Below are 17,315 nucleotides of genomic sequence, written 5' to 3' on the forward strand. Positions count from 1 at the left end.
CGTATATCGGCAGGTATTTTCATGGCCAGCCAATATATGCTACCATCTGATACATTGGATTCCAATGCGCTTTTACGCCGGGCAGGAGGGATAGTCCTGGGACTATCTTCCAAGCCCGACTACAGTCGCTGCCATAGGCTTCTATGGGAGCTAATCACAGCAGGCGGAGAAGGGAGTTGGGTGGGAGTCTAGCAGTGTGACTTCTAAACTCCATCCCCCTTCTCTTCTCAGACCCTTGCTGCTGTTGGCAATGGGATAGGGCAGAGCTAAGCTCCACCCCCGCCCATTGCAAACAGCCAGAGGAAAAGAGAGAGGAGATGAATCTGTCTCCCTCCGCCCGACGGCATATACACCAAGCCTGTGCATCACATTGTAGCGTATATCGGACGGCCAATATACGCCCATGTGAATAAGCCCTTAAGGGTAAGTTCACATGGTAGATTTTAGCACAAATTGAGGAATACGCACCCTATTCATTTTAATGGGAGTGCGAGCCACTGCGTTCAATACATGGATTTTTATGCTGCAAAATTGAAAAACGTATTGTGGAAAAAAAAAAAAAAAAGGAGGTGACCTGTCATAACATCGATCCATGTTGGAAATTCTACATGTGGAATGTGCCCATTCACAAGAACTAAATCCGCAAGTGGATGTGCATCAAAATATGTAGCAGAAATGTGCAGCTATAACGTACATTTCTGCTGTGGTTTTAGAGAATGTGAGAAAATACTCTACATCAGATCCTGTGCCAAAAAGCATCATGTGAATATACCCTGGGGTAGGATAGCACGCCATTATCTAAATCCGCACCAAAATCCATGTGCAGATTTTGGTGTGCATTTTTATTCATTGCACTGCGATAACCTGCACGAGGCAGAGTTACAATACCAAAAGCAGCCCATGGACTGCAAGAAAGGCGTCGTTTACAACCCATTTTACCTGAGAAGGAACGAGCAAAATATCAGAAAAACGTTATTTGATTTACTGTATAAACAGAACAGATACAGCAGAAATGAAAAGCTTTCAGTGGTCTGACTTCAATTACAATCTCCCAAACAGCTGGACATGTGGGATTCATTGGGTTGTATCTCCGCCATGTACTTATGTGCCGGTGCATCCAAATGGAACAAGTCTAGATTCATAGACAGAAACGCGATCTGTGAAAATCCATCCGCGATAAGCCACTATAGTTTGTAGAACCATCACTGAGACCGAGTCCTCAGAGTGGATGTTCAGGACTCGGGGCACAAGATTGGATACAGTTATAAGATGCGAGGTATTTAGGATGCGGCATCAAGACCAATGTCATAGTTGGCAAAACATTTAAACTCGTTGGCAAGGGAACGATTATGTTTCGGAATAAATTTACACATCTTCAGTCCAAGTATCTGAGTCACTAGATCTTCCATCACTGCACCTGGAACACAAATCAGAACATCGAATCAAATTTTACTCTGTAAGGCAGCTAGCTTTGTGCAATCCTCCTGCATCACTGATACTTAGGGTGGCTTTACATGGGTGAGAATCTACACAAACTAATAACCAGTGTTTATATCCATCAGAAAGATATAGGGGTCCAGTGATAATTACTCATATATACCACAGAACAGACACTCTTTCTAAGGTAAAGCTTAACTTTTAATATGACAGTTAAAAAGAGGTGGAAACTCTAACACAGTCCTTTTATACTGATGCCTAAGCAGGCCAGCTGCACTGACAAGGGTGACCCCACTCTAGCCTTTCCCTGGAAGATCCTACACTAAAGGCCCTTTTACACTGAACTGTTAGATAAACTGATGTGCAGCAATCAAACTATCAATCATTAGATTATCCATTTTTGCGGAGACGGCTTCCATTGACTTCAATGGAAGCCGTCCATCCCGCATCTCTTCCACAATTAACATTGCGGACAGGTCGCAGATTCAGCGTCATCACCTAGCAACGGCGCGGGGAAAAAAAATTAAATTAAAAAATCTGTACTGCACATGTCCAATGGTCAGCTGACTGGTCCATCCGCAGTACAAAAAAAACACAGGAAATGGCAGGTATGTGCAGACGCCACTGCTTGCAGGGCCAGAATCCGCTACGGGCTCCTACATGTGGAATCCAGCTCTGCCATGTGCAGCGGCTATATACATACTTACAGAAAATCCCAAAGTCTCATCACAGAATGTCCTGAGCTTTGTGATATATTACTATATTGTTCATCTTCAGAGGACACATGTTACCGTACAAGAGAATCAGCACATACCTGTACACAGCAGGATTTTCCCTTTGGACAAGAACTGAATGGTCTCTGCAGTTTTGCGTAGACATTCTTCAGACAGGTAAGGGGGGTCCACTAATACCAGATCAAAGCTGTGCTGCAGCAGCCTCTCCGGCAGGTCTAAAGGGTTATTGTAGTCATAGAAGACAAATTCATCTCCGTACACGGAGAACCGCCTGTCATATTCCAGCAAGTACACAGTCACATCATCTGCAACCAGTCCTTTAAGCTTCTGATAAACACTTGGAGCGCTCACACATGCAATCCTGAAGAGACATGAAAATCAGAAGTGGTCATGGGGTGGACGGGCTGTAGCCTGAAAATAGCATACCAACACCATATACACAGAGAATACATATATACACACACACGTGCGTATAAGGTCTTGGCTATTGAGGATTTATCCTCAGGAAAGGTCACCAATAGTTGATCGGTGAGGTGTCCACTGCTCAGGATCCCCACCAATCAGCTGTTTGCCGGGCCTGCGGTTAGCGCTGTTCGTATGGAAGTGCCCAGGTTAGTATTGCAGGCATAGCTCCCATTAAATCCAATGCAATACCAACCCAGGCCACTGCAATATGGACAGTGCTATCTGCTTCTGGTTATGACCCGGCAAACAGCAGATCAGCATGGATGCCAAGTGACAAAACCCTGCTGATCAACTATTGATCACCTATTCTGATCATAGGTCATTAATAGCTAAATCCCTGAAAACTTCTTTAAATACAATACACATAAACCCACATCTAATTCCTTGATAACATTTAGGAAGAACTCCTCAACTATAACACCACATGCCCATTATAGAGACATTCCCTGTGACTACTAACTGCATCTTGCCATGTGAATAGTAAAAGGGCTCAGACAAGACTAGAAAAGGGGTCCTGCTGTTTCTGCAGAAACAAAGCACATCTGTCCATGGATTGTGTCCAGTACTGCATTTCATCCCTATTCAATGACTGGACCTGAGCTGCAATACCAAGCACAGACCATGGACAGAAGTGGTGCTGTTACTGGAAAAACAGCAGATACTTTTTATCAAGTCCTCTTTAATACCAAGATTAAATATGTAAATAACAACTTACAGCAATATCACAACAATTCACCTTTAGGCATCAAACACCACCATGAAATGAACTTACCTTCCATTTTTCCCACTTGCCTCTATTGCTTCTTTAGCCAGACTCAGGGCAGTTTCATCACTGTACCAAAACTGGCTCAATTGCTGGCGACAAAAAGGAAAAAAAATCATTGTATGATATATACACACACACATATATATATATATATATATATATATATATATATACTATCACAGTGTAAGTATTCCCTCTGGAGGTCAGATATGGCAAATGCAGTTTAATAACAATAGAAGAAAAATTGCTATCAGTATTAATTCCTTAATGACAGCCATTTTTTTTGTCTTTGCCTCTTCTTTGTTTTTTGTTTTCCCCCACACTTTCAAAAAAAATGGTAACTTTATAATTATAAAATTATATACTATTACTGATAGATTGGACTTTACGGACACGGCAGCACCAAATATGTTTTTGCTTTTTTGTTCTATTTTTTTAAATATTTTGAATAAGGGAAAAGGAAGGGGGGCCTGGTTGTTACTATTGTCCTTTAGGGCTCTCTCACTCAATACAGGGAACCAGGTGGGAGCATGCAATGCATTGCATACTGCTGCGTGCCAACAATCCCCACACACTATCTTGGTGTGTATGCACACGTGATACACGCCAATAAACTGTGCTCTCACTCTTCCCCCTGCTCACTCTCGCAACTCACCGCTCTTCCCCGCCGGCACCCGAATCTTTTGAGACGAGCATAAGGCACTGCTCGCTCGAGTAGTTTGCCTTAGCCAGTACGCTCGCTCATCTCTAATTATAACCAATCTGGAGCAAACCAGTGAAATCTTTTGGAATATGATTTATTCTCATAACAGGGATTACTTTACATCCCTATAAACCCTTTAACCGGCTTCACTTATAATTCCAGATACCCAGTGGGGGCAAGTCCTAAATATGAAGATGAACGCAGGAAATATCATGCTGCTATTTTCACTACAATGTCAAGGAGAATGTTGGTATGTAACAATATCAGATCTGCTCGTTATTAGAACTGGATGATGTCAGGGTTATCCATATTGAGTCACCCAATGGTTCCCACTGAGATTATCTATAAAAGTGTTCTTCAGTGTCTGGCCCCGCTGTTCAGTGCAGATATTGGAGGGCCTACGGGGAGTGGGGGGTCTTTTCAGTGTAGTAGACTGCACTATACTGTCTGGCATAAATGCCAGCAACGAATAGAGACTTTATTGGCCTCTGTTTGATCATTGCTAGCCTATGGTTTCATCTAAATGTCCTTCTTGGAAAGTGAAAAGTGACCCCAGGACAGAACCTGGGGATGTAGAGGAAACATGATATCAAAGCCCCGTAAGTTAGCACTCTTAGGCTGGGTTCACACAGGGCGGATTTGCCGCGGAAATTCCGCACTGAATTTCGCCGCGGCAAATCCGCCTGCGGCCGCTAATCTCGGAATTAGCCAGCCATGTGGACGAGATTTCTGACGGCCAATCTGCTGCGGAAGTCAGGCTGGAACCGCGGCTGCGGCAGCCGCGGTTTCAGAATATGCAGCATGTCTATTTATCTTTGCTTTCCGCTGCGGCCGCGCTCTCCTCTATGGAAGTGCCGGACGCAGCGGAAGAGCGAGCAGCCGGGCCGCTTCAAAGCCGCCGCGGGTTTTTCCACGGCGGTTATCTCGCGGTTTTTGCTGCGGCCAAACCGCGGGATTTCCGGCGGGAATACGCCCAGTGTGACCCCAGCCTTTGAGGGACTCTCTTACCCAGTCTTCTTCAACGGCTCCAACTGCAAACTTGTCATAGTCTGGTCCTGACTTCAGAGACTCCCGCTGCTGCTGTTCAGTATAGAACTCTTGTAATGCTGCCAACGTGTGAGCCGAGAGCTGAAGACCATCATCATCCTCATCACTGCCGTCCATCTCTCAGAGAAGTGTCTGCAAGGCAGAAACATCACGTCCGTTACAGCAAGTATGGTCTACTCCCCCGCCCTTAGTTATAGGTCTTCATTATTGGTTTTTAAAGGCATAAGCTTGACCCCGACTGCATCCATTCTATCATGTTGGTCAAAATTCCATCCAGATGTTGATTAGCTCAGTTTTTGGAAAGCCGGGTGACAACATGACAGCCCCATCTAGGTCACCACCCAGCTGTCCTGGAGTCCTGAATGGCAATCCTCCCTTACTGCACAGAAATATAGGGAAGCAAGAAGTTTTACTGCACAAGGCCAGAGTCAGACGAGCACATTGTAATACGGCCGTGTTACAGGTGACATTACAACCTACGGCAGCAGTCGGCAGCAGTATTTCGCTCCGTATTTACTGTCATTGGTTTTATTTTCTACTGGACAAATACTGATCCATATTTGGCCAAATGAAAATACTACCGATACGGAGAATAAAAGAAGTCATGCTGTGTTTTTAACCCTCGTGTAGCATGGGGTCTATTTGGGCGGAAATAATACCAGACTGGAGAACTGACAGCGTGGGATGCAGGATACACAATCGGCGGTGGAGGCCGGCTGAGATGGGGCAGCATTTGACACATGCATCTAGAATGGTGGTCCTCTCTTTAGCAACTCCAATGCGTCATCCACGTCTGAGGAGGCGAAAGGTACGGACTTTGGGGCTGAACAGGCTGCTAGCTGAGACGGTCCGGCACACCCAATGATCACTCCGACTCATTTACATGCAGCACAGGAATATTTTGAACTCCGAATAATAAGATATGGTTTTATGAAAACACAAATCACTTAGCAAAACGCGGGACGTCATTACTGCAGCAATGGCTTACAGTAGTAAATTCTGCTGGTCGGTTCCCTTTAATCTCTCCTCATGATTTCAATAGGATAGTGTCCGAAAGCCGGAAGCATTAGAGAAATGGGGACACAGTGACTGGATCCAGCAGTGGTTTAGCCACGGTCAGTAAAAGACGACAGACAATTGCTGCGGCAGCCGGGCCAGCCGCGTGCTTAAAAGTCCCTGAGTAGTCGGGGTGCAGGGGCGACTGCCACAGCAATTACTGTTCTTCTTTTATTTAAAAGTGTGTAAAACACTGCTGATTCCGTCAGTGCATGCGCGTATCCCCATGTTAAAGGGGGGCTGCAGCAATGGACGGGGAGCCGCCAAAATAGGACAGTATTTATTTTATATCCCAAAAAACTTCTTACGGGGCAGAACTGGAGAGGACAGTACTAGGGGTAGTGGTTGCGTAGGAGAATACCACTGGGTGGGGGTCTGCGAAGGGGAGGAGGTGACTAAGACAGGTTTCCCATCTGTGTGGGAAGATCTGGCCTGAGGTTCCATCTCAGATCCAGCTGTAATTACCGGGCAGCTGGGTGGACCTCATTACAGTCAATGGGTTCCGCCATCCACAGACAGAACCGTTCCGCCGCATGGATTCCCCTTTCCTGCTCCCCAAACGGAGTGTGAGTGGTCCAGTAATTGTGAGCGGCTATGCCAAGGATTCATCTGACTATAAGCAGGCTGCGGACTCTGACATAGTTTGCTCATGTGAACGATCAGTCGCTGTGTAAAAGCAGCTTAACTTATAACTGCCTTAAAAGTCTTAGGCCCAATGTCCACGGGCGGATGTGAATTGCAGAATCCGTGCAGGACACCCACGTGGACGATTTGTAGTTCAAGGTGCCCACATGGAAACCTGGGCGTTCGCACCTGAATTAGAGCATGGAGATTTGATTTGCGGATCTTTGAATGCTGAAGTCAAATTGCAGCACGCTACATTTCAGCGCAGTTCCTGCGCAGGCTTCCATTAGAATTACTAAAAGCCACTACAGTCGCATTAACACGCCTCTCCTTCGGCCCCCCCACGGATCAAGGAGGTGATGAGCCCGGGCGGCGTACGCTCCCTGGCTGAGCTAGGGGAGGGATCCAACCCTAAACCAAGGGCCTGGATGCAATATCCACAGGTTAGGAACTACATTAATTCACTCGGATCCCAGGACAGGCTAACGGCGGACCGCACCCCCTTCGAGGGTCTATGTGTAACAGTTGAGCCCCCTACTCATAAAATCTCTCTGCTGTATGGGTTGTTGCTCCGCGAGACGATACAGGTCGAGAGACCAAAATGGGAGACATGATGGGAGGAGGCTCTAGGGAGAAGTATCTCTGGGGAGCTCTGGACCGAATCCTACGTCTTGACCCATAAGTTATCGATATTAGCTAAAGCCCAAGAAACGAACTACAAGATAGCGACACAGTGGTACAGGACTCCAGACAGAATACATGGAATCTTCCCAGAGGTGACAAATATATGCTGGAGGTGCGGATCTGAGGTAGGCACAATGTACCACATATGGTGGACTTGCCCTCTCATTGCTTCACTATGGGACGACATGGCCCATCTGTACAAGGCGGTGAGCAGAACCCCCTTGAGCTTGACACCAGAGATGGCCCTCCTCTCTGTGTTCCCGGGTCACATATCAAAGGTCAAGAAGAGTCTACTGAGCCATTTTATAATGGCTACACGCCTCACAATTCCCAAATTCTGGAGGAAGGGGGGTGTGATCCCAAGATCAGCCTGGGTCGAGACCCTAGACCACATCGAATATATGGAGGAGCTCAGACTCAGAAAGGAACAACCCAGGCTTCTACGAAACCTGGGCGGTATGGAACAACTTCAGAAACTCTCCGGCCTTTCTTAGATGGCTGGAAGAGGGCCAGCCCTGATCGGTACTTGGAACCCCTGTACATCTCCCACTACTAAGATTTCAAACGTCAAAGGCAGGAAAGACCTCTTCCCAACCCCCCTCCCTCATCCCTTACACATGACCCCTTCATAAACTTTCCCTAATTTCTTCTCTCGTCCTTTTCTTACTCTCTACCTCCAAACCCCGCCTTCTCCCAAATTCTTTGTTCGGTTGATAACGGTTTAAACGACTACAACTCCCAGAGAGCGCCTCCCCAGCCCATTGGGCCTCCCTAATCCTAGTCCGCCGCTCCTTGGTGACCCTCTCCTCTGCTTCTCCAACATCTGTCCCTCTCCCTACGGCTCACCTTGGAGAGAGGTGATTTTCATACAGTCTGGGAAGGGCCTCATGGGCTTGGGGCGGAGGGAAGGAGATCGCTCATCCTCAAGTTCTAGAAAGGTTATATTTTCTAATGCATGTTTGTTCTTCTATGAAAATATTGATAATACATTTTTGAAAGAATTACTAAAAGCCAGCCTGTCCACAATTGACGCAGTAAGGCTGGGTTCACACAGGGCGGATTTGCCGTGATTTTGCTGCAGCAGATCCGCCCGCGGCCGCTAATCTCGGGATTAGCCAGCCATGTGGATGAGATTTCTCAGAAATCTCGTCCACACGGGACGGCTAATCCGCTGCGGTAAATCCGGTTGAAACCGCTGCTGTTTCGGAATAAATTTACACATCTTCAGTCCAAGTATCTGAGTCACTAGATCTTCCATCACTGCACCTGGAACACAAATCAGAACATTGAATCAAATTTTACTCTGTAAGGCAGCTGGCTTTGTGCAATCCTCCTGCATCACTGATACTTAGGGTGGCTTTACAGTGGTAAATCCGGTTGAAACCGCGGCTGCGGCGGCCGCAGCCGCGGTTTCAAAAGATGCAGCATGTCTATTTCCTTTTTTTTTTTTCGTCGTGGCTGCGCTTTCCTCTATGGGAGCGCCGGCCGCAACGGAAAAGCAAGCGGCCAGGCCGCTTCAAAGCCGCCGCGGTTTAAGCCAAACCGCGAGATTTCCGACGGGAATCCGCCCTGTGTGAACCCAGCCTAAAGCAGCCCCCTGCTGGTGGCCGTGTGCACGCAGGGTGACTGTTGCTAGAATTTGCTGTTTCCAGTGATTATTTGGGTGACAATCGCCCAGGTAAAGGCACTCTAGGACGTGTAGACTTTGGGGCTGATTCGGGCATGGTGTATTTTTACGCCCGGAGTGCACACCTCCTAACTACCGGTAGGGGACTGCGGCGTTCAGGACTGCTTTCATAGGAGCAGATATCACTTCTAGTGGCTGAATCTACTATAGCAGCACTTTCCTCCGGGATTTACAGGACATATCCGTTTATGTGAACATTCCTAGTTAGCCTCTCCCCCCTGGCTATAAGGCGCCCTCCATCTTTAGTACACAGCCCGCCGGTGGTCTCATGCAGCAAAGTGCATCGCACACGTGTGCAGCTACCGGCAGCATGCTGATGACGTCATCAGCCCGCGCGGAGAGTCCGGTCAGGACTGTCTGGATATTAGCAGTAATCAGTATAACGTACAGGCGCCGGCACCTAACGCGCCACCTCTCACCTGTCACTGCAGCCCGGAGTTTCAATGCTAGAGGTCTAATAGAAAACTACAGTTCCCATCATGCTTCACTCTGCCCGTGCTCCGCCCACTTCCTACCCAGAAGACAGTGCGCTATTTAAAGCTGTTTGGCGGCGCCTAGAACTGATGGCGATGCGCTGAGTTTATTGCGTGCCGGGATTCTATGGCTTGTTGTGCCTAATTCATCCAAACTGCCTTTGTTCCCCAAAGCAACCAATCGCAGAGCAGCTTGAGAAATGAAATCAGCGCTGTGATTGGTTGCTTTTCTGTTAGATAGTTTTGATAACTAAGGCCCACTGTTCATACTTTGGAGGTAACCAAGAGCCCCAGTTGTGTTCAGACTTATGTTTCTACATTTCCCTCATAGGGTTCAGCTGAAAAGATTTAAAAAAATGCTAAAAACCTTTTGGTCAATGGTTTGCGCCATTTTGCTAGATGTGGCGGGCTGTTTTCGTTCTGCCTCATATAACTAGAAGGACAGAACTGTTCCACCAACGGAGCAGTGTTCCGCTACAATCCCAGATGAAGTAGCGCTGCGCGACGACGGCTTATTTTGTTAAGGAAAACGTGGGACAGAATAACAGAGACAGAACGGACCCGGTACAGTCAGTGCGGCCGGTTCCAGATCCGGCGGCCGGGGTTGCTGCTTTCCTGCTTCTATAAGGGCTCATTCACACCAGCGGGGAGGAACCAAAGTTTATAAATGGGATGAAATAGTGCGGCATTCTGCAATATTTGGTCATGTAAACTGCCGGAAACCGAACGGACCTCAGTGTAGTCCTGCGGTCCATTCACTGCCATTCAGTACCGTCAGATTTTCACACTCAACAAACAGCAGGAAATTGGAAAACCGAGCGCTGCTGTGTATAAGCCCTAAGTAATACTGTGAGATGCACAAAGGCACCACTAGGGGGAGCTAACTGCATATGGATTTATACAACCAGTCCTGAACACGCTAAAGGGAGCTGGATAATACCTCATTAATTAGGCTAGTTTCATGTGGCCAAATGCGGTACTGGGCCATTATACTCGGCCCGATATCGTACACTTGCGATTTCCCTGTGGATGCTAGGTGTTTTTATATTAAACTCACTTCTGGAAGTAGCGATCCTCCGCTGCAGCTGTCTGACACGCTGAGGGATCGCAGAGTTTCTCCCATAGTTTTCAATGTAGAGATATCGCACTTGCATGCACTTATCAGGTGGTGCGATGCTGCTGCCCACCCCGTTGAGAACTAAGGGAGGTGCGATGCGCGAGAACGCTCAAAGATAGGACTGCTGCAATTTGTTTCCTGCATCGCCTAAGGTCAGCTTCACACGGCGAGAAAAACGGGCAAGTTTTGTGTGTTGTGAGGCGCAGAAAGTTTGCACGAATATGAACCCCATTCCTTTGAATGGGGCCATACACACAAGCGATTTTATTTTCCCCGCATTGCGGTGCGGTGTGATACAGGAAACAAATCGTGACATGTCGTATCTTTGAGCGTGCCCTCGTATCGCTCATTGTTTTCAATGGGTCCAGCGGCAGCATCGCACAGTGTGATAGGTGCGTGCGATGCATGGCAGTTTTGACACAAGTTCTTCCCAAGCTCTGTCCTTAGCAAATCTGATTGTGTATTTAGCAGCGTTTGAGTCCCAGATTACAATTTTTGCCTCCGTGAGGGCAATTATCTTCCCCATATGAACAGGAGACATGTTGGCAGCAGCTTGTGTGCAGAAACTCTGTGACTCCCAGTCTCCTAGCAACCTGCGTGAAAAATGCCATAAACTGCGCACACGCTGTGTTTTTTATGCACCTATTCCCTTCAATAGGAGAATTTGGCGCACACGTCATACGCTGGAAAATAGGACATGCTGCGTTTGTTTTTGCGAGCACAAATTCCGTAAAACAAATATGCTTCTGTGAGACACAATTTAAATATATGGAGGTTTAACGCTGCGAGCGCGAAATGTGCGCGTAATATGTTGCGAAAATACGGTCATGTGAGAGAGGCCAAAGTCATTTTTATCTCATGTTAATCAGTAACCTACATGGAAGAGACAGCGCCCCCATGGCAAAGATAAAAATGAGCTCATTATGGTACCAAGTTTGTCACCCAGAACAGAAGTTGCTTCCTCCAAAACCTTTTGATGCCCTTTGGGCGAATTCTTCACCCCTTGGTTGTTAATAATGCATTCTCACTGTAGAGATGAGTCTTATACAGGTTCTCACCCAGAAGGCGATGGAACACTCCCCCCCCCCCCTCCTCTCATGGAGCCCCGTAGGAGCCGCATTGGTTACTTGCATGCTATACTTGTCCTTGGTGTTAATTACAAAGTTGATGCCTGCTGACATTTAACCCCTTGGTGACAACCCATATGTGTTTTTATGTCCTAGGTGTCTGGGCTTTAATTTACCTTAGGTCGGTCAAACACGACTGGATAGAAATAGTGGTTTCCACATGCGTTTGATCCGCGGTAATAAGTGGATCAATCAAATGCATTGAATTACACAATTCCGCTCACATTAGCGGGTTGGAATTACGTAATGCACTGGCAGAAAAGAGAACACAGCATGTTCTATCTTACCGCAGATATCTGCAACATAGAACTCGTTGTGCTATATGGTCATGGATATACCCACAGCCCATATGCAGTTATATTGTGTACGGACTGTGGGTACCCGCGTTATCGCTTACCAGACGGTGCGGAGAATATAAACAGACAAAAAAAGCAGTACTGCGTACGACCGCTTGCGTCAGTATACAGTTATGCGCAGTACATTACGCGGCCATACGCATGGCCGAGGCCGGGCTCACAGCTGGGATCCGCTGCGGGCCTCCGCAAGAGGATTCCATATACGGCCGTGTGAGCCTGACATTATGCAGACCGCTACCTGTAATACGTAATTTACAAGAAGTCCCAGGGAAGTTAATATTTTTTCTGCACAAGTGAGCGATGGAGCTTGGAATTCATTCAGTTATGCCCTGAAAGCCAACGGATGTTCCCTCCATTGTAGGCCTTGCCATGGGTCCTGTAAGCAGATTGGGGCTACAATGGGTATGTTTCTGAATAAAGGACAAATAGGGGTATCCATTTTGGGGTCAAAGTCTTCGTTCATATGTGCGCTATACAAAAAACCCCAACTGTTTTTAAATTGACACAAATGCCAAAAAAAAAAAATTTCATAATTTTTTCCTTCTGCTTGATTTAGATTCATTCAAAAACTGTGTGGTTAAAATACGCAGTACACCCCTAGATTCATTTGTTAAGGGGTCTAGTTTTCAAAATGGTGTCATTTTGGGGAGGGGGGGGTCTTCATCATTTTGTCCATTCAAGAGCTCTACAAATTTACTTGAATAAACGGTCAACAGTTCACAAACTTTACATCATAAGCACAGGTGCCAAACAGAATAGTGGTGTGTCAGGGAGGATTCACAGGATGGCAGAAGAATCCACAGTCCCAGTTATCTGTGGGGTTCTGCTCCCGATGACTGTCTTCACTCTCTCTCCAGCTCTCTACCGATACACACTCACATTTCGCAGTAGCACTCAGCGCTGCATGGCAGCTCTTCTCTCACTCTTAACATGACTTTGTACTGCCGAGGCTTCCTAGGTGAAATGTGCCCAGGGCAATCAGTCGGCCATCGCTCAGCCTCTTCCATCTTGGGATCCTCCGAACACGAGGCACAGTTTTTCCTACTCACTAAAAGGTTCTGTCTTCCCAAGACTCCAACCCAGACTATATTAGACTCAGACCTAGACTTGGACTGACTTGCAAGAAGAACCAGAAGCAGACTGACTCTCTTAAAGAACCTCTTGCAAACACATATACGTAGTGCGATCACATTACTTGCAACATGATACATTTCCCAGACATAACCCAGACATTAACCCATTCAGTGCTGCAGAGATGCAATACACATCACAAATGCATACACATAGAAGACATTGACAATACAAAGGCATGAGACAAACACGTACATACTTATGGAGGGGCCCCGTTAACTCTGGGCCTCTACACTGGGTCAGTGCACTTGGCTTTCTGCAGAAATAAGCTCAATGCATTCCTGCTGCAGTGACCAGAATTGATATTACAGACAGAGTTCCCATTGAATTGATTCTAATGCATGTAATACCAAGCCCGGCCACTGCAGTGGGAACGTAGCTGTCTGTTTCCTGCAGAAATTACTTCAATGCTTGAGCACATTGGCCAAATGAACAGCTGATCAGTGGGGGTCCCAGGCGGCGGACCCTCGCCAATCTACTATTGGAGGCCTATCTTAAGGATAGGCCATCGATCGTTTACAATTGCACAACCCTTTTAGTGTTAGCATCTGCACCTACTGAAGGATCCCGACTCTTTGCTGTTTACATGTGCACACAAAGATATGTCCAAAAGGATACCATCCAACATAGGTCCAAATCTATTACCACTCAGTAATATAGAGAATACTCTATAAACATCTATGTACATAAACATCTACCTACGAAGAATTGAGCGCAAGATCTCATAAAAGTGACAATCTTTATTACTCAATATTAAAATCACATAATAAATCCCAAACACAAAGTCTCACTAAAAAATGAGGAGGACAGAAAATTACATGCCAGCAAATACCAAAAAACACACAAAAAAGATGCAAAAATACCAATCACTAAAAATTATTTCCATATATATCTAAACAATTTGTAAATGAATAGCACACCAATGTGTATGAATCAGTACCATAAATGGCAGATATACAGTATATACTACCAGCTAGTTCTATGAACCTTGTAACAAGTACAAAGCCAGTACAAATTACACTACTATATAGTCAAAAAGACGAGGTAGGTAACAACAAGATGGAACCAGCAATAAAGAACACTGGAAAGCAACATATTACCTGGCATGTAGCGAGCGGACCATTAGGCCCAACCCGCATTTCGTCCTTCTTTATTAGTAGGTATATGGACAGGAATAGCACATCACAAGAGCAGATCAGCCAATGATGCTTGCTATAGGCTGGGAAGAGTATGGTTTCTCCTTAGGGAGAGACCTACTGAGGAGACTTATAAGGCCATACATGCTCTTCCGGGAAACTTATGCAAATGGGGGGAAGGAAAAATGACTGTCACAATCTGGCGCAGGAGTGGAGTTACTTTGTTGAAACCGGGGTCAAGGAGGCAGCCAGGGTCTTGTACATGAGATGTCGGTGCAGTACAAAGGGTACAAGATAACTAGTAGGTAAATATCGCTTTTTTATGAGAATTTAGGGCACATAGTGATTTATCAATGAAGCAAAATTTCAAAAATCAAAATCCAGAAAATGAATAGAAATGTGTAAAACACTTACAAGGCCACATCTACCACCCTTCCAAGAAACTGCAGCAGTCTCTTATATTTATAAGGCCTCTTTGTAAATCCATTGGTACCACTTCTGGATTGTGAAATATATTTGCTCAGGTACTGGTCCCAGGACGTACGCCTACCTCTCTATATGGTTGAAAAAATTATATTGCTCAGTATATACACAATCAAATAAAGGAGGAATCTTCTTAACCACCAAAAACAGGACTGCAGCCAATATGAACACTGTAAGCAATGTTATTAAAAATGCATTTCAGTCTTTACATCAGTTTGCATGAGGCCAGCCCCAAAGAATCTGTGTACAGGTGCATTGTACATGTGTTAGTTTAACTTTAAAATTCACACAACTTCTAGAAGTACAGTGAACATTTAAAGCTGAATCTGTAGTGGCCCAGCACACCATCCTGGTCCCCTCCATAAATGTCATCAATGTTTGTTTTATGAAGATGCACTGTGCAAACTTGTCTTGTCATATCCAGTGTGTGTTGCACAGCTGTGGAGCTTGAGAGGTTAACTCCATTAAAATCATTGCCTGCATGTAGATGTATCAGTCTGTCATGTCATGTTGTGTGAGTGAGGGTATAAATAGGAGTGATTGAGAGCCGGAAAGGAGTCCATGTTCAGAGAGTTCCAGCTTGCCGACTACCTAACACAGAGCCACATGGAAGCACTTTCAGCTTCCTTATGGTGAAGATGGAGGAGAAAGAGAGATATCCCGTAGCGAGTGAAGTCTGATTGTGAGTGGAGTGAGACCCAAAACACATTAGAGAGAGCCTTCATAAGTAATTCTGTATAGAGAGACCCAGTGCAGAGGTACTAGCCCAAAGTAACAAATTTTTCTTACGCAGCCGTACAAAGTCTGGATCACCATGTAGAGGTACGCTACTTAGTCACACCCACACATCTCCAGTGTGGGTTGTTAATCTCTAAAGTAAATAATTGCTGCCAGAGTGTCTGTGGAGTTACCCCTACCCCCTTTCCTCCTCCGGAGTGCTCCAAGTCTAGGAGCGATACCTGACAAAAAACGCAGACTGTAGGACCTGTTTCATCCCGTGTATCCTCCCTGACCTCTGATCTCTGTTCTACTGCACTGAGAAGAATTGTACTTGAATTACTGTAAATAATTGTTTTGCAAAAGTTACTTCAAGTAAAGTTTATTCTGGGCCACAACCATTCCTGGGGCCCCGAGGTACTACACCAGTGTCTGCGTTCATTCTCCGCCATGTAGCACACCGGTATGTGGGAACGGTGGCATCACTCGTAACAACTACTACCCCCATCATTCTGTTTATTGGCATTCCCAATCCTAGGGGTGTCGAAGGTGGCCTGCAATCCTACTGATCTGGCCTTGGCTAGGTGTCATCCCTCAGGGAAAAGAGCCTGGTAAGTGCCGCCGAGACGAGCCAACACTTAACCCTCCCAGCTCTTCACGGTTGTCAAGTACCCAGGGTACCCCTCTGGAGTGCTGTAACTCCATCAGAAAATAAAAACGTCGGAGGACTTATGGGTAAGCCCACATGACGAGGTTTGGAGGGAAGGGACAGGTAGTGAAGGGGTTAACTGGAATGCAGATGGGAGAAGCATTATTTGGAAGTAGTGCCACCCTCTACATCCTCCCTACTTCTTACCAGCAAGAAGATTGTCCGCATCCTGGCTGGTACAGGATCAGCCTCCAGGTCGCGTTCTTTTGGCTGGTACTGGACCCACCCTGTACTTGGCTGTTACAGGGTCCCACTCTTGAAACCCTCCAAGCCGCGTTTCCCTGCCATCCAAACCCTGCAGGGGAGTATGCCCTGGGAGCAGTCCGATCAGGTGGGCAAATGCAAAGGTGAACGGTAGGGCTCATGGCAGGGCCTACCTCCGCCAGTTCTTTAGTGGCAACAACTTCAGAGGTAAGTTCTCCTGGCAGCGTTCAAGTTAGGGAGCCCACCAGGCATGAGACAGTGTAGTGGTCGATAACGTTGGATCGTGGTTTCCAGTCCAGAACTTGGAGGTGTAGTGGCCTATTCCCAGCTGGCGGTACAACCCTCCTCCATTTATCAGTATGGCTGTCTGCATGCAGAGGGGTGCGGTGCTTCTACCTGCCCTTCTATTTCATATTAGCATGCTGGTTAGTATTTGTCCACTTTCTGTGTCTTTTTTGTATTTTCCTTTTCTATGTGACTTTTGGTTGATTTCTCTATGACATACCAAACTTATAACTGAAAGTGAAGTTACTCTTTAAATATAAACCCTGATATATCATTACTCTAAGTGATGGCATTCATGGGCCAAATACAGTCACTATAGATGTGGGTTATACAGCGGGACGCATGTATGTCCTGTGTGTCATTTACCCATATAA

The 17,315-nt window shown here is 46.2% G+C and overlaps 1 protein-coding gene across 1 annotated transcript; it reads right to left on the reverse strand.

Annotated features, from left to right (window-relative positions):
- Window positions 1-961: 961 nt before the first annotated feature.
- Window positions 962-9,703, reverse strand: EEF1AKMT1 (EEF1A lysine methyltransferase 1). The gene is made up of 5 exons (XM_066582175.1): window positions 9,623-9,703; window positions 5,114-5,284; window positions 3,409-3,491; window positions 2,252-2,532; window positions 962-1,417 (listed from the first exon to the last, which is right to left on the reverse strand). Exons 2-5 carry the CDS (start codon window positions 5,267-5,269, stop codon window positions 1,281-1,283), a joined length of 657 nt encoding a protein of 218 aa, XP_066438272.1. The 5' UTR covers window positions 5,270-5,284; window positions 9,623-9,703; the 3' UTR covers window positions 962-1,280.
- Between the last annotated feature and the right edge of the window lie 7,612 nt (window positions 9,704-17,315).

This window comes from Eleutherodactylus coqui, chromosome 1 (assembly GCF_035609145.1).
Source record: "Eleutherodactylus coqui strain aEleCoq1 chromosome 1, aEleCoq1.hap1, whole genome shotgun sequence".
Classification (NCBI taxonomy): domain Eukaryota; kingdom Metazoa; phylum Chordata; class Amphibia; order Anura; family Eleutherodactylidae; genus Eleutherodactylus; species Eleutherodactylus coqui.

Bases quoted from the DNA above. Each gene is read 5' to 3' on its own strand.
- EEF1AKMT1 (XM_066582175.1), bottom strand. From the start codon at position 5,269: ATGGACGGCAGTGATGAGGATGATGATGGTCTTCAGCTCTCGGCTCAC. The intron at 3,492-5,113 runs GTAAGAGAGTCC...TTTTGTCGCCAG, and splicing joins GAGCCGTTGAAGAAGACTGG to CAATTGAGCCAGTTTTGGTA. The intron at 1,418-2,251 runs GTATGTGCTGAT...TTTGTGTTCCAG, and splicing joins GAAAATCCTGCTGTGTACAG to GTGCAGTGATGGAAGATCTA.